This window comes from Oncorhynchus clarkii, chromosome 1 (assembly GCF_045791955.1).
Source record: "Oncorhynchus clarkii lewisi isolate Uvic-CL-2024 chromosome 1, UVic_Ocla_1.0, whole genome shotgun sequence".
NCBI lineage: Eukaryota > Metazoa > Chordata > Actinopteri > Salmoniformes > Salmonidae > Oncorhynchus > Oncorhynchus clarkii.
The window spans coordinates 70,305,538-70,329,558 of record NC_092147.1 but is presented as its reverse complement, the minus strand read 5'-3'; the positions used below and the strand labels follow the sequence as shown (position 1 = coordinate 70,329,558).

The 24,021-nt window shown below is 45.5% G+C and overlaps 1 protein-coding gene across 1 annotated transcript in view; it reads left to right on the top strand.

Moving 5' to 3' along the window:
* Positions 1-24,021, top strand: part of LOC139411515 (regulating synaptic membrane exocytosis protein 1-like) — a 67,042-nt gene that overhangs the window by 27,224 nt on the left and 15,797 nt on the right. Inside the window, exons 6-20 of the mRNA XM_071157982.1 lie at positions 4,316-5,028; positions 12,613-12,653; positions 12,847-12,957; positions 13,113-13,212; positions 13,504-13,627; positions 14,679-14,725; positions 14,898-15,013; positions 15,272-15,292; positions 16,120-16,250; positions 16,557-16,728; positions 18,217-18,364; positions 18,783-18,836; positions 19,531-19,702; positions 19,960-20,064; positions 20,581-20,643. Coding sequence (XP_071014083.1) covers positions 4,316-5,028; positions 12,613-12,653; positions 12,847-12,957; positions 13,113-13,212; positions 13,504-13,627; positions 14,679-14,725; positions 14,898-15,013; positions 15,272-15,292; positions 16,120-16,250; positions 16,557-16,728; positions 18,217-18,364; positions 18,783-18,836; positions 19,531-19,702; positions 19,960-20,064; positions 20,581-20,643 — 2,118 coding nt within the window. The remainder of the gene's footprint in view (positions 1-4,315; positions 5,029-12,612; positions 12,654-12,846; positions 12,958-13,112; positions 13,213-13,503; positions 13,628-14,678; positions 14,726-14,897; positions 15,014-15,271; positions 15,293-16,119; positions 16,251-16,556; positions 16,729-18,216; positions 18,365-18,782; positions 18,837-19,530; positions 19,703-19,959; positions 20,065-20,580; positions 20,644-24,021) is intronic.

The window sequence follows — 24,021 nt, the reverse complement described above, 5'->3', positions numbered from 1 at the left end:
GCCAGCATCCCTGTGGAACGCTTTCAACACCTTGTAGAGGTCATGCCCCAAACTCAACATTAGGAAGGTGTTCTTAAACTCAGTTTACTCAGTGTACATATATACTGTATTCTAGTCAAGGCATCATCCTATTTAACTACTACTGTACACACCTTTTTATATTCATATACTGTCCATACACACCATCATATACAATACTTGGAAAGTATTCAGACCCCTTCACTTTTTCCACATTTTGTTACATAACAGCCTTATTCTAAAATTGATTCAATTGTTTTCCCCCCCTCATCAATCTACACACAATAGCCCATAATGACAAAGCAAAAACAGGTTTTTAGAAATGTTTGCAAATGTATCACATTTATATAAGTATTCAGACCTTTTACTCAGTGCATTGTTGAAGCACCTTTGGCAGCGATTACAGCCTCTAGTCTTCTTGGGTGAGACGCTACAAGCTTGGCACACCTGTATTTGGGGAGTTTCTCCCATTCTTCTCTGCAGATCCTCTCAAGCTCTGTCAGGTTGGATGAGGAACGTCGCTGCACAGCTATGTCAGGTCTCTCCAGAGATGTTAACCTCTCTGGTAGCGCCCCACCTCGACAACAGCCAGTGACGTTGAAGGGTGCCAAATTCAAAACAACAGAAATGCAATAATTAAAATTCCTCAAACATACAAGCATTATCCACCATTTTCAAGATAAACTTCTTGTAAATCCAACCACAGTGTCCGATTTCAAAAAGGCTTTACTGCAAAACGGATTTACCATGCGATTATGTTAGGTCAGCACCTAGTCCCAGAAAACCATAGAGCCATTTTTCCAGCCAAAGAGAGGAGTCACAAAAAGCATAAAGAGATAAAATTAATCATTAACCTTTGATGATCTTCATCTGGTGGCACTCCCAGGTCTCCATGTTAGACAATAAATGTTTGTTTTGTTCGATAATGTCCCTCTTTATGACCAAATACCTCCTTTCTGTTTGCGTGTTTTGTCCAGTAATCTGAATGCTTAAGGCGCGTGCACTAAGTCCAGACGAAAAGGCGCATGGCTGATGAATAGAAATGTACACTGGCCACTGATTGAAAGTGCTGTATCTCCCTCATTTTTCAGAGTAAAAGCCTGAAATAATGCCTAAAGACTGGCCACGTGTAGAGGAAGCCATAGAGACCGTGAACTGGGTCCTAAGTCTTTGTATGGTGGATAGGCTTTCAATGGAAAAACAGCCTTTCAAAATAGTAGTACTTCCTGGTTGGATTTTCTTTGGGTTTTCGCCTGTCATATCAGGTCTGTTATACTCACAGACATTATTTTAACCGTTTTGGAAACTTTAGAGTGTTTTCTATCCAAATCTACTATATTATATGCATTATTATATGCATATCCTATCTTATGGGCGTGAGTAGCAGGCAGTTTAATTTGGGCACACTTTTCATCTATAATTCCAAATGCTGCCCCCTACGTTATATCGGGTTCAAGTCCGGGGTCTGACTGGGCCACTCAATGACATTAACTTGTCCCTAAGACACTCCTGCATTGTCTTTGCTGTGTTCTAGAGGTCGACCGATTAATCGGGTTGGCCGATTAATTAGGGCTGATTTCAAGTTTTCATATCAATCGGTAAGCAGCCTTTTTGGCCGTCGATTATGGCCGATTACATTGCAATCCACGAGGAGACTACGTGGCAGGCTGATCACCTGTTACTCGAGTGCAGCATCAAAAGGACCTTGGTAGTTTCTAGCTAGCATTAAACTTATCTTATAAAAAAACATCAATATTCACATAATCACTAATTAACTACACATGGTTGATGATATTACTAGGTTAGCTAGCTTGTTCTGCGTTGCGTATAATCATTGTGGTGTCTGTTAATTTTTCTTCGAATCACAGCCTACTTCAACTTCGACAAACGGGTGATGATTTAATAAAAGCACATTCGCGAAAAAATGCACAATCGTTGCACAAATGTACTTAACCATGAACATCAATACTTTTCTTAAAATCAATACACAAATACATATTTTTTTTTTACCTGCATATGTAGTTGATAGAAATTCATGTTAGCAGGCAATATTAACTAGGGAAATTGTGTCATTTCTCTTGCGTTCAGTGCAAGCAGAGTCAGGGTACATGGAGCAGTTTGGGCCGCCTGGCTCGTTGCGAACTGTGTGAAGACCATTTCTTCCTAACAAAGACCGTAATTAATATGCCAGAATTTTACATAATTATGACATAACATTGAAGGTTGTGCAATGTAATAGCAATATTTAGACTTAGGGTTGCCACCTGTTCTATAAAATACAGAACAGTTCCGAATTTCACTGAAAGAATAAGCGTTTTGTTTTCGAAATTAGAGTTTCCGTATTTGACCATATTAATGACCAAAGGCTCGTATTTCTGTGTGTTTATTATAATTTAAGTATATGATTTGATAGAGCAGTGATTGGCAGCAGCAGGCTCGTAAGCATTCATTCAAACAGCACTGTTTCAAGCCTATCAACTGCCGAGATTAGGCTGGCAATACTAAACTGCCTATAAGAACATCCAATAGTCAAAGGTATATGAAATACAAATGGTATCGGGAAAAAAGTCCTAAAATTCCTATAATAACTACAACGTAAAAAGTCTTAACTGGGAATATTGAAGACTCGTGTTAAAAGGAACCACCAGCTTTCATATGTTCTCATGTTCTGAGCAAGGAACTTAAACGTTAGCTTTTTTACATGGCACATATTGCACTTTTACTTTCTTCTCTAACATTGTGTTTTTGCATTATTTAAACCAAATTGAACATGTTTCATTATTTATTTGAGACTAAAAGGATTTTATTTATGTATTATATTAAGTTAAAATAAAAGTGGTCATTGTTCATTCAGTATTGTTGTAATTGTCATTATTACAAATATATATATCTAAAAATGGTCAGATTAATCGGTATCGGCTTTTTGTGGTCCTGCAATAATCGGTATCGGCGTTGAAAAATCATGATCGGTCGACCCCTACTGTGTACTTAGGGTTGTTGTCCTATTGGAAGGTGAACCTTCGCCCCAGTCTGAGGTCCTGAGCGCTCATCAAGGATCTTTCTGTACTTGGCTCCGTTCATCTTTCCCTCGATCCTGACTAGTCTCCCAGTCCCTGCCTCTGAAAAACATCCCCACAGCATGATGCTGCCACCACCATGCTTCACTGTAGGGATGGTGCCAGGTTTTCTCCTTACGGGGCGCTTGGCATTCAGGCAAAAGAGTTCAATCTTGGTTTCATCAGACCTGAGAATCTTGTTTCTTATGGTCCGTCCTAGATGCCTCTTAGAAAACTCCAAGTGGGCCGTTGTGCCTTTTACTAAGGAGTGGCTTCCGTCTGGCAACTATACCATAAAGGACTGATTGGTGGTGCTGCAGAGATGGTTGTCCTTTTGGAAGATCCTCCCATACCTGGAGCTCTGTCAGAGCCTGACCAAGGCCCTTCTCCCACGATTGCTCAGTTCGACCGGGAGGCCAGCTCTAGGAAGAGTCTTGGTGGTTCTAAACTTCTTCGATTTCAGAATGATGGAGGCCACTGTGTTCTTGGGGACCTTCAAAGCTGCAGAAATGTTTTGGTACCCAGCCCCAGATCTGTGCCTCGACACATTCCTGTCTCGGAGCTCTATGGACAATTCCTTGACCTCATGGCTTGGTTTTGTTCTGACATACACTGTCAACTGTGGGACCTTATATAGACAGGTGTGTGCCTTTCCAAATCATTTCCAATTAATTGAATTTACCACAGGTGGACTCCAATCAAGTTGTAAAAACATCTCATGGATGATTAATGGAAACAGGATGCACCTGAGCTCAATTTCGAGTCTTATATTTAAGGGTCTGGATACTTATGTAAATAAGGTATTTCTGTATTTTATTTGTAATTAATTTGCAACATTTCTAAACACCTGTTTTCGCTTTGTCATTATGAGGTGTTGTGTGTAGATTGATTCAAATCATTTAATCAATTTTAGAATAAGGCTGCACCTTAATAAAATGTGGAAAAAGTCAAGAGGCCAGAATACTTTCCGAATACAGTGTATATATTTATATTCCAGACTCTGGCATTGCTCGTTCTGAAATTCATTTATTTTTATTTTGGGGATTTGTGTGTATTGTTAGGTATTACTACACTGTTGGAGCTAGAAACATAAGCATTTCACTGCACCTGCGATAACATCTGCAATATGTGTATACTCGACCAATACAATTTTATTTTAACCTACTTAAACCTTACTCTAAACTGACATACACCTAATCCGTTCTCTCTCTCGCTCTCGTTCTCTCTCCTTCACCCACCAGGAGAAAGCCGGGCGATCAGAACATTAAAGGTCGAGGTGAGCGTCGGCCGGGTCACCCCAGACTCCATACCCAGGTGTCAGTGGACCGGGACCAGTGGGAGCGGGAGCGGAGGGAGGGCCGGCGGCTGAGTAAGGGCCGCTCTCTGGAACATGACCCTGTGGGAGTGGGGGTCCCCCGATGGACAGAGGAGGGCTACCACATAGACCCCAACGCCCCCCGACATTTAGCCCAGCCCCAGCCAGGGGAGCCACTGGGGGGCAGGCACCCTCTACAGCCCCAGGGGCGAGGCAGGGGGGTTGGGATGGGGATTGGGTTTGAGAGTGTTGGGGGCATTGGGGGCCAGCCCGAGGCTATGCTGGGCCAGAGGACGGTGGTGGGGGGCACTAGGGGGCCACAGGGCCTCGGCCCTCCACAGCTCCAGCCCCCAGAACTCAGGGAGCCCCCTGGGACAGCCCCAGGCCCCGGTCAGGATCCTCTCCTGCGCCGGTCCAAACGGGACAAGGCTGAGAGCATGCTGCGCAATGATTCGCTCAGCTCGGACCAGTCAGAGTCTCTGCGGCCGCCCCCGCCACGGCCGTACAAGTCAAAACGTGGCGGTGCCGGGAAGAGACAGACATCTGTCAGCAGCTCAGAGGAAGAGGGAGGGACCACGCCGGAGTATAGCAGCTGTGAGGACGCCGAGATTGAGAGTGTCAGCGAGAGAGGTGGGAGAGGTAAGAGGAGAGGTGAGAGAGGCTCCAGAGTCCAAGTTTCCCATAGACACAGATCTAGATTCAGCTTAACCTCGCCAAATCTTAACCATAACCATGAAGGGCCACAATGCAACACTAATTTGAGATCAGCTGCTAGGGCCAGCTTCCTCCCACTCTGGGAAAGAGTTTACCGATACTGTATGCATCCCACACTGCAGTGAAAGAGGTACGAGTGTGTAGTAAGACTGTGCACTCTCTTGTTTAGAAGACATGCTGGGCACAATTTAGGGCTCTCTCATGGTGTGAGAACGTATGTGTGTGTGCTCACCTTTTAACACACTCACACACTGCAGGTGATTGTAAATAGTAGTGACTAGTGAGCTGCTCAGTCTACTTTCTTCATTGTAACATTCCAAACTCGAGGTCACATTCTACTTTATTACAGGTAAGTAATCATAGGCTGTTCTTATGAGATTATTAGGTGAAAGATGGTGGTATTTGACAAATTGTCTCTTAAAGTGGAAGAATGTTCTTGGAGTCTATATATTCATGTATAGTGTACATATAATGTAATCATTGTACCTGACCTCAGATCGTTTTCTCCTGAGCAAACATGTTCAGTAAAATTATTCAGCGGATATGGTTTGGCTGTTGAGTGTGTGCGTGTGTGACGGCATTGTGTGTGTGTGTGTGTGTGTGCACGTGCTTGTGTGCGTGCGCTTTTGTGTATATGATATTCCGGCTGTGGCTTGGCCTAAGAGTTTCAGGATAGGTTTACCCTGCTCTGACCCCATATGACCCTGGCTGACAGAGCTAGGACACAGACTGCAGCCCTGGAGCCATTGAAACAAACACTCGATGCCTCTGTAACATCGTCTCAGCTATGTGACTACTAATTTTAGTTTTGACCATGCCCCTGTACCTAGCCTTGTCCTAGCTATTTACCTTAGCATGTCCTACAGTACTAACTATAGGCCTAGACAGTCAGACTCGGTTATCCTGTATGTTTAGGATCCACTGAATGTACAAAACATTAAGGAACGTCTGCTCTTTCCATGACAGACTGACCTGGTGAATCCAGGTGAAAGCTGTGATCCTTTATTGTTGTCACTTGTTAAATCCACTTCGATCAGTATAGATGAAGGGGAGGAGACGGGTTAAAGAAGGATTTTTTAAGCCTTTAGACAACCGAGACATGGATAGTGTATGTGTGCCTTTCAGAGGGTGAATGGGCAAGACTAAATATTGAACTGTTCTTCCAGGTTTTCTCACTATCTTTTTGTGATTTCTGAGGCCAAAAATGCTTGATTTTGCGGTAGATCTTCTGAAATTGTGCGATACATTTTGAGATGGTTTCATTTCATATAAAGCAATGAAGTCATATGTGCTCAGTTCTAGGACGATTTTAAGCAGAATACATCAAACAAAAACGATAAGAAACATCTAAAGTGCTCAATTGTGTTTATTTTCCTGAACAAACAGCTCTGTCATAATCCACTCACACCTCTCCTCTCCATCAGGCTTGGGGCTTGCTATCAACCCAAGATGCACCTCCCATTCAATTCAAGAGGCTTTATTGGCATGGGAAACATGTGTTAACATTGCCAAAGCAAGTGAGGTAGATAATATACAAAGTGAAATAAACAATAAAAAGTAACAGTAAACATTACACATTCCCTCTCTCTCTCTCTCGCTCTCTCTCGCTCTCGCTCTCTCTCTCTATTTCTCTCTCTCTCTCTCTCTCTCTCTCTCTCTCTCTCTCTCTCTCTCTCTCAAAAAACATTTGATTCAAAGCTTTCAATTTGAGGATCGATATTTCGAATAAGTTGTCATCAAAATACTTGAGATTGTGATTTTTTCTGAAAGGGTCATAAGGGAGATAAAGAACAGAAAACGAGTATTGTGGTTGAGTATTGTGGTTGATATGTACTATTCCATTTTTTTTAAATCCAGAAAGATTGTGTTTTCGTGATCCGTATGAAGTTTTACAGAGGGTTTAAAACGGCAAAGATGACAAATTGTACTCAGTGCTTTGAGCAGCGCTCTCTATAGACAGACTGGGGAGAGCAGAGTCCCGACCACCCTACTAAAGCCAAGGTTAGACTGGGGAGAGCAGAGTGCCGACCACCCTACTAAAGCCAAGGTTAGACTGGGGATAGCAGTGTGCCGACCACCCTACTAAAGCCAAGGTTAGACTGGGGAGAGCAGAGTGCCGACCACCCTACTAAAGCCAAGGTTAGACTGGGGAGAGCAGAGTGCCCACCACCCTACTAAAGCCAAGGTTAGACTGGGGAGAGCAGAGTACCCACCACCCTACTAAAGCCAAGGTTAGACTGGGGAGAGCAGAGTGCCGACCACCCTACTAAAGCCCAGGTTAGACTGGGGAGAGCAGAGTGCCGAACACCCTACTAAAGCCAAGGTTAGACTGGGGAGAGCAGAGTGCCCACCACCCTACTAAAGCCCAGGTTAGACTGGGGAGAGCAGAGTGCCGACCACCCTACTAAAGCCCAGGTTAGACTGGGGAGAGCAGAGTGCCGACCACCCTACTAAAGCCAAGGTTAGACTGGGGAGAGCAGAGTGCCGACCACCCTACTAAAGCCAAGGTTAGACTGGGGAGAGCAGAGTGCCCACCACCCTACTAAAGCAAAGGTTAGACTGGGGAGAGCAGAGTGCCGACCACCCTACTAAAGCCCAGGTTAGACTGGGGAGAGCAGAGTGCCGAACACCCTACTAAAGCCAAGGTGAGACTGGGGAGAGCAGAGTGCCCACCACCCTACTAAAGCCCAGGTTAGACTGGGGAGAGCAGAGTGCCGAACACCCTACTAAAGCCCAGGTTAGACTGGGGAGGGCAGAGTGCCGAACACCCTACTAAAGCCCAGGTTAGACTGGGGAGAGCAGAGTACAGACCACCCTACTAAAGCCCAGGTTAGACTGGGGAGAGCAGAGTGCCGACCACCCTACTAAAGCCCAGGTTAGACTGGGGAGAGCAGAGTGCCGAACACCCTACTAAAGCCCAGGTTAGACTGGGGAGAGCAGAGTGCCGACCACCCTACTAAAGCCCAGGTTAGACTGGGGAGAGCAGAGTGCCGACCACCCTACTAAAGCCCAGGTTAGACTGGGGAGGGCAGAGTGCCGAACACCCTACTAAAGCCCAGGTTAGACTGGGGAGAGCAGAGTACAGACCACCCTACTAAAGCCCAGGTTAGACTGGGGAGAGCAGAGTGCCAACCACCCTACTAAAGCCCAGGTTAGACTGGGGAGAGCAGAGTGCCGAACACCCTACTAAAGCCCAGGTTAGACTGGGGAGAGCAGAGTGCCGACCACCCTACTAAAGCCCAGGTTAGACTGGGGAGAGCAGAGTGCCGACCACCCTACTAAAGCCCAGGTTAGACTGGGGAGAGCAGAGTGCCGACCACCCTACTAAATCCCAGGTTAGACTGGGGAGAGCAGAGTGCCGACCACCCTACTAAAGCCCGGGTTAGACTGGGGAGAGCAGAGTGCCGACCACCCTACTAAAGCCCAGGTTAGACTGGGGAGAGCAGAGTGCCGACCACCCTACTAAAGCCCGGGTTAGACTGGGGAGAGCAGAGTGCCGACCACCCTACTAAAGCCCAGGTTAGACTGGGGAGAGCAGAGTGCCGACCACCCTACTAAAGCCCGGGTTAGACTGGGGAGAGCAGAGTGCCGACCACCCTACTAAAGCCCAGGTTAGACTGGGGAGAGCAGAGTGCCGACCACCCTACTAAAGCCTGGGTTAGACTGGGGAGAGCAGAGTGCCGACCACCCTACTAAAGCCAAGGTTAGACTGGGGAGAGCAGAGTGCCCACCACCCTACTAAAGCCCGGGTTAGACTGGGGAGAGCAGAGTGCCGACCACCCTACTAAAGCCAAGGTTCGACTGGGGAGAGCAGAGTGCCGACCACCCTACTAAAGCCCGGGTTAGACTGGGGAGAGCAGAGTGCCGACCACCCTACTAAAGCCCAGGTTAGACTGGGGAGAGCAGAGTGCCGACCACCCTACTAAAGCCCGGGTTAGACTGGGGAGAGCAGAGTGCCGACCACCCTACTAAAGCCCAGGTTAGACTGGGGAGAGCAGAGTGCCCACCACCCTACTAAAGCCCGGGTTAGACTGGGGAGAGCAGAGTGCCGACCACCCTACTAAAGCCCGGGTTAGACTGGGGAGAGCAGAGTGCCGACCACCCTACTAAAGCCCGGGTTAGACTGGGGAGAGCAGAGTGCCCACCACCCTACTAAAGCCAAGGTTAGACTGGGGAGAGCAGAGTGCCCACCACCCTACTAAAGCCAAGGTTAGACTGGGGAGAGCAGAGTGCCGACCACCCTACTAAAGCCAAGGTTAGACTGGGGAGAGCAGAGTGCCCAACACCCTACTAAAGCCAAGGTTAGACTGGGGAGAGCAGAGTGCCCACCACCCTACTAAAGCCAAGGTTAGACTGGGGAGAGCAGAGTGCCGACCACCCTACTAAAGCCCAGGTTAGACTGGGGAGAGCAGAGTGCCGACCACCCTACTAAAGCCCAGGTTAGACTGGGGAGAGCAGAGTGCCCACCACCCTACTAAAGCCAAGGTTAGACTGGGGAGAGCAGAGTGCCCACCACCCTACTAAAGCCAAGGTTAGACTGGGGAGAGCAGAGTGCCCACCACCCTACTAAAGCCAAGGTTAGACTGGGGAGAGCAGAGTGCCCACCACCCTACTAAAGCCAAGGTTAGACTGGGGAGAGCAGAGTGCCGACCACCCTACTAAAGCCCAGGTTAGACTGGGGAGAGCAGAGTGCCGACCACCCTACTAAAGCCCAGGTTAGACTGGGGAGAGCAGAGTGCCGACCACCCTACTAAAGCCCAGGTTAGACTGGGGAGAGCAGAGTGCCGACCACCCTACTAAAGCCCAGGTTAGACTGGGGAGAGCAGAGTGCCGACCACCCTCTTCCCTGCTACCGCTTCAGTCATGGTGGTCTGCTGCTGTTGTGGGAACTGTTCTGACATTCTCATGCTTTGCTGATTCCAAGTGACTGTTGATTGTCGACTTTCTATAGTTTCCAAAAACGTTTGGAAAGTGTATTGCACGGCCGTTATCTGTTTTTGTTGGCAAATGAGATTGATTTCTGTTCATTGTACTGCCTGTCAGCCATCAACAATCACCCATCATCTTCGCACATGAATACGTTGACAGGCCAGGGGCGGATGTTGTTGACGTGTGGTTGGATTGGGCCATTTTCCACGGTAACAGTGCAGTAATTGGTCAAAATTACGAACCCGCTTTTAATTGGAACCTTTTATACGCTAAAAGTGCAGGGATTTGTCAAAATTGCGAGCTCTCACATAATATGCGCGGATTGGTTGATTTTGCACTGAATTATGCGATCGTGGAATCCTGGAGGGACTGATTTAAGTGCCTTTGAACGGGGTATGGTAGTAGGAGGTACCAGGCACACCGGTTTGGGTCAAGAACTGCAACACAACTGGATTTTGATGGTCAACAGTTTCCGTCTGTATCAAGAATGGTCCACCAGCCAAATGACATCCAGCCAACTTGACGAAACAATGAGAAACATTGGAGGCAACATGGGCCAGCATCCCTCTGGAACACTTTCGACACCTTGTAGAGTCCATGCCCCGACTAATTGAGACTGCTCTGAGGGCAAAGGGGGGGGGGGGGGGGGGTCCTCAATATTAGGAAGGTGTTCTTAATTTTTTGTTAACTCTGTAGATACATCACATTTTCTAGAAGGAGAAGGTAGATACTTTTGGTCATGTAGTGTATGTGGACACCTGCTCGTCGAACATCTCAGTCCAAAATCATGGGCATTAATTTGGAGTTGGTCCCCCTTTTGCAGCTATAACAGCCTCTACTCTTCTGGGCTTTCCACTAGATGTTGGAGCATTGCAGGGGGACTTGCTTCCATTCAGCCACAAGAGCATTAGTGAGGTCAGGCACAGATGTTGGGCGATTAGGCCTGGCTTACAGTCGGTGTTCCAATTCATCTCAAAGGTGTTCAATGGAGTTGAGGTCAGGGCTCTGTGCAGGTCAGTCAAGTTCTTCCACACCGTTCTCGATAAACCATTTATGTATGGACCTCGCTTGTGTACGTACGGGGGCATTGTCATGCTGAAACAGGAAAGGGTCTTTCCCCTGTTGCCACAAAGTTGGAAGCACAGAATCGTCTGGAATGTCATTGTATGCTGTAGAGTTAAGATTTCCCTTCACTGGAGCTAAAGGGCCTAGCACAAACCATGAAAACAGCCCCAGACCATTATTCCTCCTCCACCAAACTTCACAGTTGGTACTATGCATTCGGGCAGGTAGCGTTCTCCTTGCATCCACCAAACCCAGATTTGTCCGTCGGACTGCCAGATGGTGAAGGGTGATTCATCACTCTAGAGAATGTGTTTCTACGGCTCCAGATTCCAATGGTGGCAAGCTTTACACTACTCTAGCCGACTCTTTGCATTGTGCATGGTGATCTTAGGCTTGTGTGAGGCTGCTTGGCCATGGAAACCTCAACGACCAGTTCTTGTGCTGACATTGCTTCCAGAGGCAGTTCGGAACTTGGTAGTGAATGTTGCAACCGAGGATAGATACATTTTACACGCTACGCTCTTCAGCACTCGGGGGTCCTGTTAGCAGTTGAGCCGTCGTTGCTCCTAGACGTTTCCACTTCACAATAACAAGTTATAGTTGACCGGGGCAGCTCTAGCAGTGCAGAAATTTGACAAAGTCACTTGTTAAAAGTCACTGAGCTCTTCAGTAAGGCCATTCTATTGCCAATGTTTGTCTATGGAGTTTGCATGGTTTGGTGCTTGATTATACACCTGTCAGCAACAGGTGTGGCTGAAATAGACGAATCCACTCATTTGAAGTGGTGTCCACATACTTTTGAATATATAGTCTACTACTGTATACACGGCACTGTGAAGAATAGGCTTCAGTCCGCTTTAATTTCATGCCATTTGTTCCACATGCCAACCTAGATTGAAACCAGACAAAGCTCTCTAATGACTAATAGATCATTTGAGAGAGGAAGAGGAGATTTGTCAAAACTAGTTATAAACATACCAATGCAGTAGCGAGCCATGTTTCCTTTTTTAGCTCGGGGTAAGATGCTTGAGTTGGCACAGGAGGACTGTTCAGGCATTTAAATCATTCTGTGACTGCATGTGCACACACTTTTAGTTTGTAGGTGCGTCACGGCGTACGTAAGTACAACAGTAGTGAGGTTGTATATTTCCTTCCTTTAACTAGACTTTCCAGTGAAAGTCTGCTCAACAACCATGAAGAGCTCAACAAACATACATCACGTGTAGACTCTCTTTCTTTATCAATCTCTAAGAGGAGTAGGTCGTCAAGCCCTGGGTGATTCTGGTGAAGTGAAGCTAGATATTCAATAAACTCTGTCCTGCTTCTGTAAACAGAGTTGATATAAAGGAGGTCCAGATCAGGTCTGTTGTGTATAGTGGTAGTTGAGCTGGTATGTGCACTGTATACACTGTGTGTGTGTGTGTGTGTGTGTGTGTGTGTGTGTGTGTGTGTGTGTGTGTATACGTCTCCTTCTGTCTTCTTCTCCTGTTTGAGTTGATCTCTTCTCTCATTTAGGGGACTGGGAGTGCTACCCGCTGGACCCCACTGTGTGGCATGTAAGTGACCGAATCTATTGTTCTATTTGTTGAAGTGAGTGTGTGTTTGTGTCTGTCTATTTTTTTTTTTACAATGTGTGTCTTTATATGTAGTGTGTGTGGAGACAGATAGAGACAAAGAGAGAGACAGAGGGAAAGAGGGGGTAATGTGTTTGCTCCCAGGCTGCTGATTGAATCAGTGTGTTGTTCACAGCATCCGGTGACATGGCAGCCGTCCAAAGAGGGTGACCATCTAATTGGCCGAATCACCCTGAGCAAGAGGAGTGCTATGCCCAAAGAGGCCGGAGCACCGCTGGGGCTGAAGGTCAGAGCTCACACCAGACACAACCACACTGTGGCTAGACTGTTTGTGTGTGTGTGTGTGTGTGTGTTTGTGTGTGTGTGTGTGTGTGTGCGTGTGCGTGTGTGTGTGTGTGTACATGACTATGTGTGTGTGTTTGTATGTGTGTGTTTTCTCAGGTGGTTGGGGGAAGGGTCACAGAGGCGGGCAGACTGGGAGCCTTCATCACTGTAGTCAAGAAGGGCAGTCTGGCCGACATCGTGGGACACCTTCGAGCAGGTATGCACAGAGGGTATGTGTGTGGTGTGTGTGTCAGTGGAGGCTTGTGGGAGGAGCTATAGAAGGATGGACTCATTGTAATGGCTAGAATGGTACAAATTCAAACATGTGGTTTCCATATGCTTGATGTGTTCAATACTGTTCCATTTATTTTATTCCATTCCAGCCATTACAATGAGCCCGTCCTCCTAAAGCTCACCCCACCAGCCTCCTCTGGTGTGTGTAAGTGTGAGTACACGCGTGTGTATGTGTGTAGGTTTTGAAGAATGACAGGTCATTGTGTATTTTCAGGGGATGAGGTTCTGCAGTGGAACGGCAAGATGTTGCCAGGAGCAACCCAGAAAGAAGTTTATAATATCATTCTCAATTCTCAAGCAGAACCTCAAGTGGAACTAGTGGTGTCCCGGCCCATTGGGTAAGTCAGAAATAAGAGACTTACCTTTGATGAAAAGACGGTGTACCCTGATAGACACTCTCTGATGAAGTCTCTGTCTGTATATTTAGTACTGGTGAGATAATGCTTAGGTTAGTCCATTGCCAATTTAGTTCCCCCCCCTTTCTTTCCAAGTTGTACGTTCATACACTTCCCCTCATGGATTTACAAGGAATGTACTGGTGTAAGAATTGGGGTGGAAACTCGCTTCAAACAATTGAAAACATCAATCCGGTGTTTTACATTTTTTTAAGGTTGAGTGAACGAGTGCACTTTGAGGAGAAGGGGATGAAACAGAATTGGTCTCAATTGATTTGAGTTTCATTGTTCACACACATCCACATACAGAACCAGTCCAAAGTTTGGACACACCTACTTATTCAAGGGTTTTTCTTTATTTGTAATATTTTCTACATTGTAGAATAATTGCAAAGACATCAAAACGATGAATCATGTTGTAACTAAAAAAAAAGTGTTCAACAAACTAACATGTATTTTAAAGTAGCCACCCTTTGCCTTGATGACAGCGTTGCACTGTCTTGGCATTCTCTCTTGAGTTGATGTCCTAACTTTTGACTGGTACTGTACATTTGGTTTTTATTTTGAACAGTTGTCTCTTTCTGACTTGTCTTGCTCCTTCCTAAAAAAAATATGTATTTCCAAACACTTGCGAAGGGTGTATAAAGTCTATCAGTAAGTAAAGCTACAGTATTAGAGTCCCCTTCCAAACCAAATGACCCAAGCCCCCCACCCCACCCCACACCAACCACCCCCACACCCTGTGACCATAGAGCTGAAGAATGCCCTAATTAGTAGATGCAATAATGGATTGTAAAAATGTTTACTGGGTTGTAACATTTTTGTTTATTTATCCTAGTCCTTTTACATTTACCCTACTCTTCCCTTCTGTTTTTACCTACCAATATGTTGCAGTCAAGGTAACGCTTAACAATGGTGTCTGTGGACTTGTGTTATACTGTCCTGTCAGATTGTAGTGTGACTTTGACTGATATGTCTCTTTGGTTGTTTACAGTGATATCCCAAGAATCCCAGACACGTCCCACCCTCCATTAGAATCTAGTAGGTATCTCCTCTGGTCTCTCTCTCTCTCTCTCTCTCTCTCTCTCTCTCTCTCTCTCTCTCTCTCTCACACTTTACCTCTCTGTCTCTCTGCATCTCTCTTTCTTTTCAAACCTAGTTGTTAGGGGTTTAACTGGGCGAGATGCGTCTTGTCTTATTTCTGCCCTCACAGCAGGTTCCAGTTCATTTGAGTCCCAGAAGATGGAGCGGCCATCTATATCGGTCATGTCCCCCACCAGTCCCAGTACACATAGAGACCACCCACAGCTAATGCCTGGACAGCTTGCAGTGAGTATACACCAACAGGTGTGTGTGTGTGTGTGTGTGTGTGTGTGTGTGTGTGTGTGTGTGTGTGTGTGTGTGTGTGTGTGTGTGTGTGTGTGTGTGTGTGTGTGTGTGTGTGTGTGTGTGTGTACGCACCAAACATTTGGGATTATTATGTATTTGTATGTGATAGTAATCTGGTTTATGGTGATCATTTCCATTGTGTGTGTGCGTGTGTGTGTGTGTGTGTTTCTGTATGTGTTTGTGTGTGTGTGTTTTCAGGTACTGCCCGGACAACTTTTAGTGAGTCCATACCAAAGGATTGTCATGTATTATGTCATGTATCATCAGTGCAGATATTTGGAGTTGTGTGATATTTAAGCAATAAGGCCCGAGGGGGTGTGGTATACGGCCAATATACCACAGCTAAGGGCTGTATCCAGGCACTCGACATTGCATCGTTGTAAGAGGAATTTAATTCATATATGTTCATTTACCAATTCAATTATAACAAAGCAAAACACTTTGTCTGTTTCTAAGAATTTGTAAGATTCTTATTTGCATAAAATAGACAAGGATCAGTCTCAAAATTAATCAATTAGCATTTAACATAGGTTAAGGATTCCCTTTGCTTACTTTAGGCACACACACACATTCCTTCTTCCACAATGGTTATCATTTCCAATTCCCCCTTATCCATGCTACATAACCTCTTTCTTATGAACTAACATTATTAACCAGATATAGTAAAACAGGGAAGAATTCAATTAGTTATAGTTAAAGGTATATATTGTTTAGTCATTATTCATTATTCATCAAATTCATAACAATCGTATATAAGAACAGCCCTTAGCCGTGGTATATTGGCCATATACCACAATCTCCCGAGGTGCCTTATTGCTATTATAAACTGGTTACCAATATAATTAGAGCAGTAAAAATGTATGTTTTGTCATATTCGTGGTATACGGTCTGATACCCCACGGCTGTCAGCCAATAAGCATTCAGGGCTCGAACCACCCAGTTTATAATTGTATATAGTCTGTAGCCTACATCATGCCTTTTAAGATGGGACTTTAAGATTGGCTCCTTCTGATCATGTATGTGTGTGTATCCATGTGTCTGTTCAGGTCAAGCTGTGGTATGATAAGGTGGGACACCAGCTGATTGTGAACGTGGTACAGGCTACAGAGCTGCCTCCCCGCCCGGATGGGCGTCCCAGAAACCCCTACGTCAAAATGTACTTCCTGCCAGACCGAAGGTACGTTAACAAGGTCTATCACTGACAGACTTTCACATAAGAGTCTGTAGACAGGAAGAAACCAACAACAAATGTCAACGTGTGTGTGTGTGTGTGTGTGTGTGTGTGTGTGTGTGTGTGTGTGTGTGTGTGTGTGTGTGTGTGTGTGTGTGTGTGTGTGTGTGTGTGTGTGTGTGTGTGTGTGTGTGTGCGCATTCTTGAGGGATCCTGCAAGTAAGCATTTCGCTGCACCGTTTATACCTGCTGTAAACTGTGTACGTGACAAATAATTGCTCATTTGATTTGATTTGGTGTGTGTGTGCACAGCGATAAGAGCAAGCGGAGGACTAAGACAGTGAAGAAGAGTGGAGAGCCAAAGTGGAACCAGACGTTTGTGTACTCCCACATCCACCGCAGAGACTTTCGCCAACACATGCTAGAGCTGACCATGTGGGACCAGCCTCGCTTACCTGACGAGAATAGCATGTTCATGGGAGAGGTACATACACACACACACACACAGACGCACAGATACACAGACACACACAGGAATCAAATTAAATATTATTGGTTACATAGACATATTTAGCAGATGTAGCGAAATGCTTGTGTTCCTAGCTCCAACAGTGCAGTAGTATCTAACAATTCACGACAATACACACACATCTCAAAGTAAAATAAGGGATTTAAGAAATATATAAATATTAGGAAGAGAAAGCCCGAAGTGGTATTGACTAAAATACAGTAGAATACAGTTACAGTGCATTCAGAAATGATTCAGACCCCTTGACTTTTTCAACATGTTGTTACGTTACAGCCTTATTCTGAAATGGATTAAATAGGTTTTCCCCCCTCATCAATCTACACACAATACCCCATAATGACAAAGCAAAAACAGGTTTTTAGACATTTTTGCTGGAATATCCCATTTACACAAGTATTCAGACCCTTTACTCAGTACTTTGTTGAAGCACCTTTGGCAGCGATTACAGCATCGAGTCTTCTTGGGTATGACACTACAAGCTTGGCACACCTCTATCTGGGGAGTTTCTCCCATTATTTTCTGCAGATCCTTTCATGCTCTGCCACGTTGGATGGTGCCTATTGGCAAACTCCAAGCGGGCTGTCATGTGCCTTTTACTGAAAGGCACATTGTACTGGCTTCCGTCTGGCCACTCTATCATGAAGGCCTGATTGGTGGAGTACTGCAGAGATGGTTGTCCTTCTAGAAGGTTCTCCCATCTCCACAGATAAACTATGGAGCTCTGTCAGAGTGATCATCGGGTTCTTGGTCACCTCCCTGACAAAGCTCTTCTCCCCCGATTGCTCAGTTTGGCCAGGCGGCCAGCTCTAGGAAGAGTCTTGGTGGTTCCAAACTTCTTCCATTTAAAAATGATGTAACGCAACACAATGTGGAAGAATTCAAGGGGTCTGAAAACTTTCTGAATGCACTGTGCATATGAAACGTGTAAAGCATTATGTAAACATTATTAAAGTGTGTAGTGTTCCATTATTAAAGTGACCAGTGATTCCATGTCTATGTACATAGGGCAGCAGCCTAAGGTGCAGGGTTGACTAACCAAGTGGTAACCAGCTAGTGATGGCTAATTAACGGTCGGATGGCCTTGAGATAGAAGCTGTTTTTCAGTCTCTCGGTCCCCGCTTTGATGCACCTGTACTGACCTCGCCTTCTGGATGATAGCGGGGTGAACAGGCAGTGGCTCGGGTCGTTGATGTCCTTGATGATCTTTCTTTCTGGCCTTCCTGTGACATCAGGTGCTGTAGGTGTCCAGGAGGGCAGGCAGTGTGCCCCCAGTGATTTTTTTGGGCAGACCGTACCACCCTCTGGAGCGCCTAGTGGTTGCGTGTGGTGCAGTTGCCGAACCGACAGGATGCTTTCAATTGTGCATCTAGGAGTGCATGAATTGCTGTCATTGGCCTTGTGTGTAACTGATTGATCTTGTTTATATTGGTTACGTATGTCTAGATCCTAATAGAGCTGGAGACAGCCCCGTTGGATGACAAGCCTCACTGGTACAAGCTACAGACCCACGACGTGTCGTCTATCCCCCTGCCCTGGCCATCCCCTTACATGCCCCGCAGAAACACAGACACACCCAGCAAGAAGCTGCAGCGTAAGTCACAGACGGGTGCATGTCCGATGTGTGTTCACAATACATCTGTTTGTAATCTATGTGGTCTACTTACCCTATTGTGTGTTAGTGGTGTGTGTGTGTGTGTGTGTGTGTGTGTGTTTGAGATATTACTGTATATAAATGTAGTTTGTGTGTGCAACAGGAGGTTGGTGGCACCTTAATTGAGGAGGATGGGCTCGTGGTAATGGCTGGAGTGGAATATGTGGAATGGTATCAAATATGCCATTTCATTTGCTCTGTTCTGGCCATTATTATGAGCCGTTCTCCCCTCAGCAGCCTTCTGTGGTGTGTGTGTGTGTGTGTTTGTGTCGGCATGCATGTCTATATCAATGTGGTCTGCTTACCCCATTCCTTCTGTCTGTGCCTGTGTTTTCCATGTGTGCCAACCATTGTGCAGGTTCTCAGCGTGTTAAAGAGCCTGAGTACGATGACACTGGACCTATGTCTAAAGGTGGGTGGGGCCATGGGCATGCTGTCTTACTGAGAGACACATTCCATCAACATTCTACAACTTAATATTTGGTTCTGTTGTCGTCAGGACACTGGGCCTCAGAAAACGAACCTGCTGTATTTGTGTGTGTGTGTATGTGTGTATGTGTGTGTGTGTGTGTGTGTGTGTGTGTGTGTGTGTGTGTGTGTGTGTGTGTGTGTGTGTGTGTGTGTGTGTGTGTGTGTGTGTGTGTGTGTGTGTGTGTGTGTGTGCGTGTGTGTGTGCGTGCGCACTCATGTTAAAGCAGGGACAGTGGGTAACTTTGAGTTCAAACCGGCATGAGTAGTTTGTTTTAGTATTGTCATAGATCTGAGGGCTGCAATTGGCAGGTTGGCATTTATTGTCATAAATCTTGCCCTGGAGGCAGTTCTGCAGAGTGGTCACTAGCTGGCAAAGCCACAAAGTCATAAAATCTGATTTTAAACTTAACCCTAACCTTAATCACAGTGCTAACCCTAACATTAAATTAAGACAAAAAAAAGAAAAAAGTTTTACGATATGGACCATTTCAAAAATCTCTCAGTTCTGCATCGAGGGCAAGATTCATGACAATAAATGTCAACTTGCCTGCAATTGTGCCAGTTTGGGACAATATATCATATGTATGTTTGATGTTATGAACACAGCTTCTCTCCCCCTGTGGGTGTGTGTGTAGCTGCCGAGAGGGGTTCGCGGGAGAGGGGGAGGCAGCAGAAGGATCCCCACGCCACCACTCTGGAGGTGCCGGAGCAGAAGAGGACACCCCAGCATCGCTCTCGATCTGTCTCTCCTCACAGAGAGGAACAGGGCAGGGGGCGATCACGACCCGCCAATGTCCCCACCCAGAGGTGAGGGGAGAGGAGAGGGGGGAGAAGGGGTGTTGATGAAGAAAAGGGTGAGGAGAGGAAAGGGAGGAGAACTTGAAGGACCACTTTTTGTTTTGCCGTTTCCGTGACCCAGAACAAGTAGCGCTGAGAATATTGCTTTTACTATTATCATAGCCAACTTGTACAGTGTTACCACAGCTAAAAGCCTTGTTCTCCCCCTTATCTCTTTCCATCTCTCTCCCTGTCCCATATCTCCATATCTCGCCCTTCTGTATCAGGAGTTTGGATGATGAGATCCACCATAGTAGGAGGTCTCGTTCTCCAACCCGCTACTACGACTCTACCAGAGGACACTACCAGGAGCAGGACTATGTAGATGACAGGTGTGTGTGTGTGTGTGTGTGTGTGTGTGTGTGTGTGTGTGTGTGTGTGTGTGTGTGTGTGTGTACAATCAGTTGGCCATGGATTCCCTCTCCCTGTCATCTCTTTCAGTTCAGACAGTACCTTCGGTTTAATTTCTTCCTTTGTGTTCTTCTTTCTGTTATTCGGCACAATGAATTGTGGGGACTATGTTTGGATATGGCTGGCCACTTGTTTGTTTGGTCTCTGTTGTTTGTTGATTAAGACTCGATTAAGTTATTGCCATGAGACAAGAGCTGCTGTCATCGGAGTAGGTAGAGGTTTCCCCTAACCACTGACACAGGGTCAGATTTGTTCATCCCCTGTAATGGTTAGGGTTGGGAAATTGGGTCATCTGATAGATCTATGGTTAGGGGTAACTTCTACCTCTCCCATTGTTCTCCGCTGGCTCAGCTTTGTATCTCTGTTCTTTCTCTGTCCTCTGGTTTGGCTTCGTTGTTTACTTCCTCATGTGTCATCCATCCCCATGGTAACTACAGTGAGGTCATCCTGATCCACCAGTCAATGCGGGGCAAAAGTGCAGAATGCCTACACACTGAAAGGTAAACAGGTGTCATCACATGTTTTATTTGATATTGAAATATTATTATTAGTAGTGGTAGTATTAGATATGATCATCATCCTCATTCGCACTATCCTTATCAGCCTTTATCCTTAGCCTTTTTATACATGAATATTGGAGCTGCATAAAGATGGGTGTATATTTCTTGATGACTTCACTCAATCTCCTAAATGCGTCATCATGTGTGTGAGAGAGTGATGGATCTTTCAGTGTGTCCATCCTGTCCCGTGTGACAGTGACGCAACACATACCCACCCAGCACATAGCCTCTGTTGACCCTGGCCAATGCCTGAGGGGCTGCTAGTTATTCAGAGTTAGCGTCATGTAGCTATTCTGGTCCATTCATAGCCGAATGAATGTTCCTCCAACATTAGAGGCCACTTTAGTTCAGCGCGTTACTGGAAGGCAGGTAGTCTAGCGGTTAAGAGCGTTGGGCCAGTAACCCAAAGGTTGCTGGTTTGGAACCGACTAGGCGAAACATTTGTCGATGTGCCCTTAAAGCAAGGCACTTAACCCTAATCGCTGCTGTAAGTCGCTCTGGATAAGAGTGTCTGTAAAAATGTAAAAGATCCAGTATATTCGACAAAGGTGCAATACTGTCCCAGTGAGCCCACCCACATAGGTAAGTGGTAAAGTATGGCTGGTAGAGCCTGACATACATGCACTCAGCTGGCATGCTGCTCTCCTGTCTTTCTTTAGTAGTATTTTAGGAACCATGTTTACATTCTGTTAATCCATCTTCCTCCTTCCCCGTTTTCTATCTACGTCTCCTGCATGCACACATACGTCACACGACTCACCCCAGGGGCTCTCCTAGACACAGTACCACACTACCCCCTAAGATGCCTCTCTTAGTCAATGGCATCCACAAGGACATGTACAGGTAGGTGGAAGAAGAAGAGAGCGAGAATGTATTAGAAAATGGCTCCCCTCCCAACTTTGTACCGCCGTCAGTGTTGATGCTTCTGTAGTTTTATGTTCAGGAGGTAACATCCCTTGAGTTGACCTCGTATGACTACATCATATGCACCCGACTGTATCCTGGTCTTACTGATGTTTATCTTCCGGATTTTTTGGGATGAATTCCATCAATTGACTTGGGGCAAGTATTGAAAGTAGTCCAGTTTGCAAAAACAGTTCTCTTGCCCATGTGAGTATTGTTCATAGTTGTCGGCTACCACATCCTTTCCCACTCTTGGCCTCTGTTTGTTTGATGTTAAGTTGTTTTTTTGTTGTCTCTTTATTGCATGCTTTTTATATGTTACTCTTTTCATTGTCTTGAGTAAAGTTCCACACTGCCTGCATGTCTAAAGACTGGCTCGATGGTGCGTTCCAGCGTTGTCACGGCAATGCGCAGCTCTTTCACACAACGCGTTCTCAGGTTTACAGACGAGATCACCATTAGGTAAGACACACACACCTTCAGCCCTCAGTGACCTCCTCATACCATGTTCACAAACTCCTCTGACAACCGGAGAACAGGTCTCCATGACAACCTGGCTATCTCACGACCTGACAATGTCTTCAGTGTTGGGGAAGCTACTCTGGAAATATATTTTACCAAGCTACCAGTTACTTCTCACTTTAAAAGTTAAGCTACACTAAAGCTACCCTTGTGAAAAATATAGTTTACTTAACTTAAGTTACTATGGAAAAGTAGTTAACTACGAAAAAGTATCATATTTAAATCTGAAATGTCATGGACTAAAAATGATGTTTCAAGTGAGAATTTGGCAGGTCTGATGCTAACAAACAAAAAGGTATTCTTGTCTACCACCCATATTTTATTTTTGCAAAAAAAGTAGTGTGTACTTCCAGTAGTTAGCTACACCACTACATGGTAATAAAGTATTTAACTACTGAAAACACTACCAAGATTGGAATTTAGTTCAAATACAACTGTCAATGCAGTTAAATTACTACTTGAAATACATATAGTTCACTACTCCTCAACACTGAATGACTTGTATTGACTCCAATCAATCATCGGATCACTTAAAACAACGTTCAGACTAGCATGTCCTTTATGATTTAAGTACCTAACATCTCTTTCCTTTCCATGTTCCTCTTCTTTGTTCTGTGTCCCCTCCTCTCCACCCCTACATTGGATGGCATGTTATTGAGCTAGTGATCTACATACCTCTCTGGACAGGGTTAAGACTAGGAGTGCTAGCACCAACTGTCTGAACCCAGAAAGGAACCATAGTGTTCCTTCACCAGATCCCCAAAGGTACCAGCCCACTGACCTGTACACTGCCTGCATCCAGCCTCAGACAATCTACCACCTGTGTGTGTGTGTGTGTGTGTGTGTGTGTGTGTGTGTGTGTGTGTGTGTGTGTGTGTGTGTGTGTGTGTGTGTGTGTGTGTGTGTGTGTGTGTGTGTGTGTGTGTGTGGGGACAGTGTGGTGGATGTAGTTTTAAGTACACCCTTAAGGTTTGTGTATAAGGATTGGTATAGTACTAGTACAAGTATCTGTAGTAATCCATTCTCTTTGTGGATCTGCTGGAGTGACTGTTTGTACATAGCTACTTTATGAGCTGTCTTAAAGACAGGGTCCTTTTTTGTGGGAGTAGTCTGAAATTATCTGTGCATTTTTGTGGTAACAGCCTTAAACTGAGACTCAGAGATATGATAGACCCATGAACTCGATACAGCCCCTATGAGAATGCAGTTGATCCATGATGCATGTGTTTCTCTGTGTGTCCACCGGGGGTGCTGCTGGGTCTCAGCTGCTCCCAGTCTCTGCCCCGCAGACGCCCCGCCAGCCCCAGGATTCTAATCCAACACGCCTCCCCAGAAGACGACAGGTATCCCTTCCCCACTGCTCCCACCCCAACCCCCCTGTTAGCAGCTGACCCCAACCCCAACCCTAACCCCCACACCTGTACTAAACCCAAATGCAAACACTGATAATTAGCTAACTTCTAACCCTAAACATATCACAATCGATAATTTTTCTCTATGGGACTATGTACAGTGTCTTTTGGCATAGTATGGACTAGTTTATTGTGTTTGTTCTTTATAATCCCTGTGGCTTGTAGTTTTTATTCTAGAATCTAACAGTCTGTAGGTTGTGTTCCACAATCCAGATTGTATTCTAGCATTCTAGAAGCCTCTATCTTCTCCTTATCTTCTCCTTTAGAACCGCTGAGCTTTGATAAGGATTTCAGAAGTTTTTATGTGTCTACTGCATTGCCAACTGAGCTTTTATCATTATCACTAATGTGTGTCTTTCATATTCATAACAAATTCAACGTAATTCAGTATTAAAGTTGAGTTTATATCTATGTAAGTGGTGTGTGTGTGTGTGCGTGTGCATGTGTGCTTTTGTGCGTGTGTGTGTCTGTGTGTCTGTGT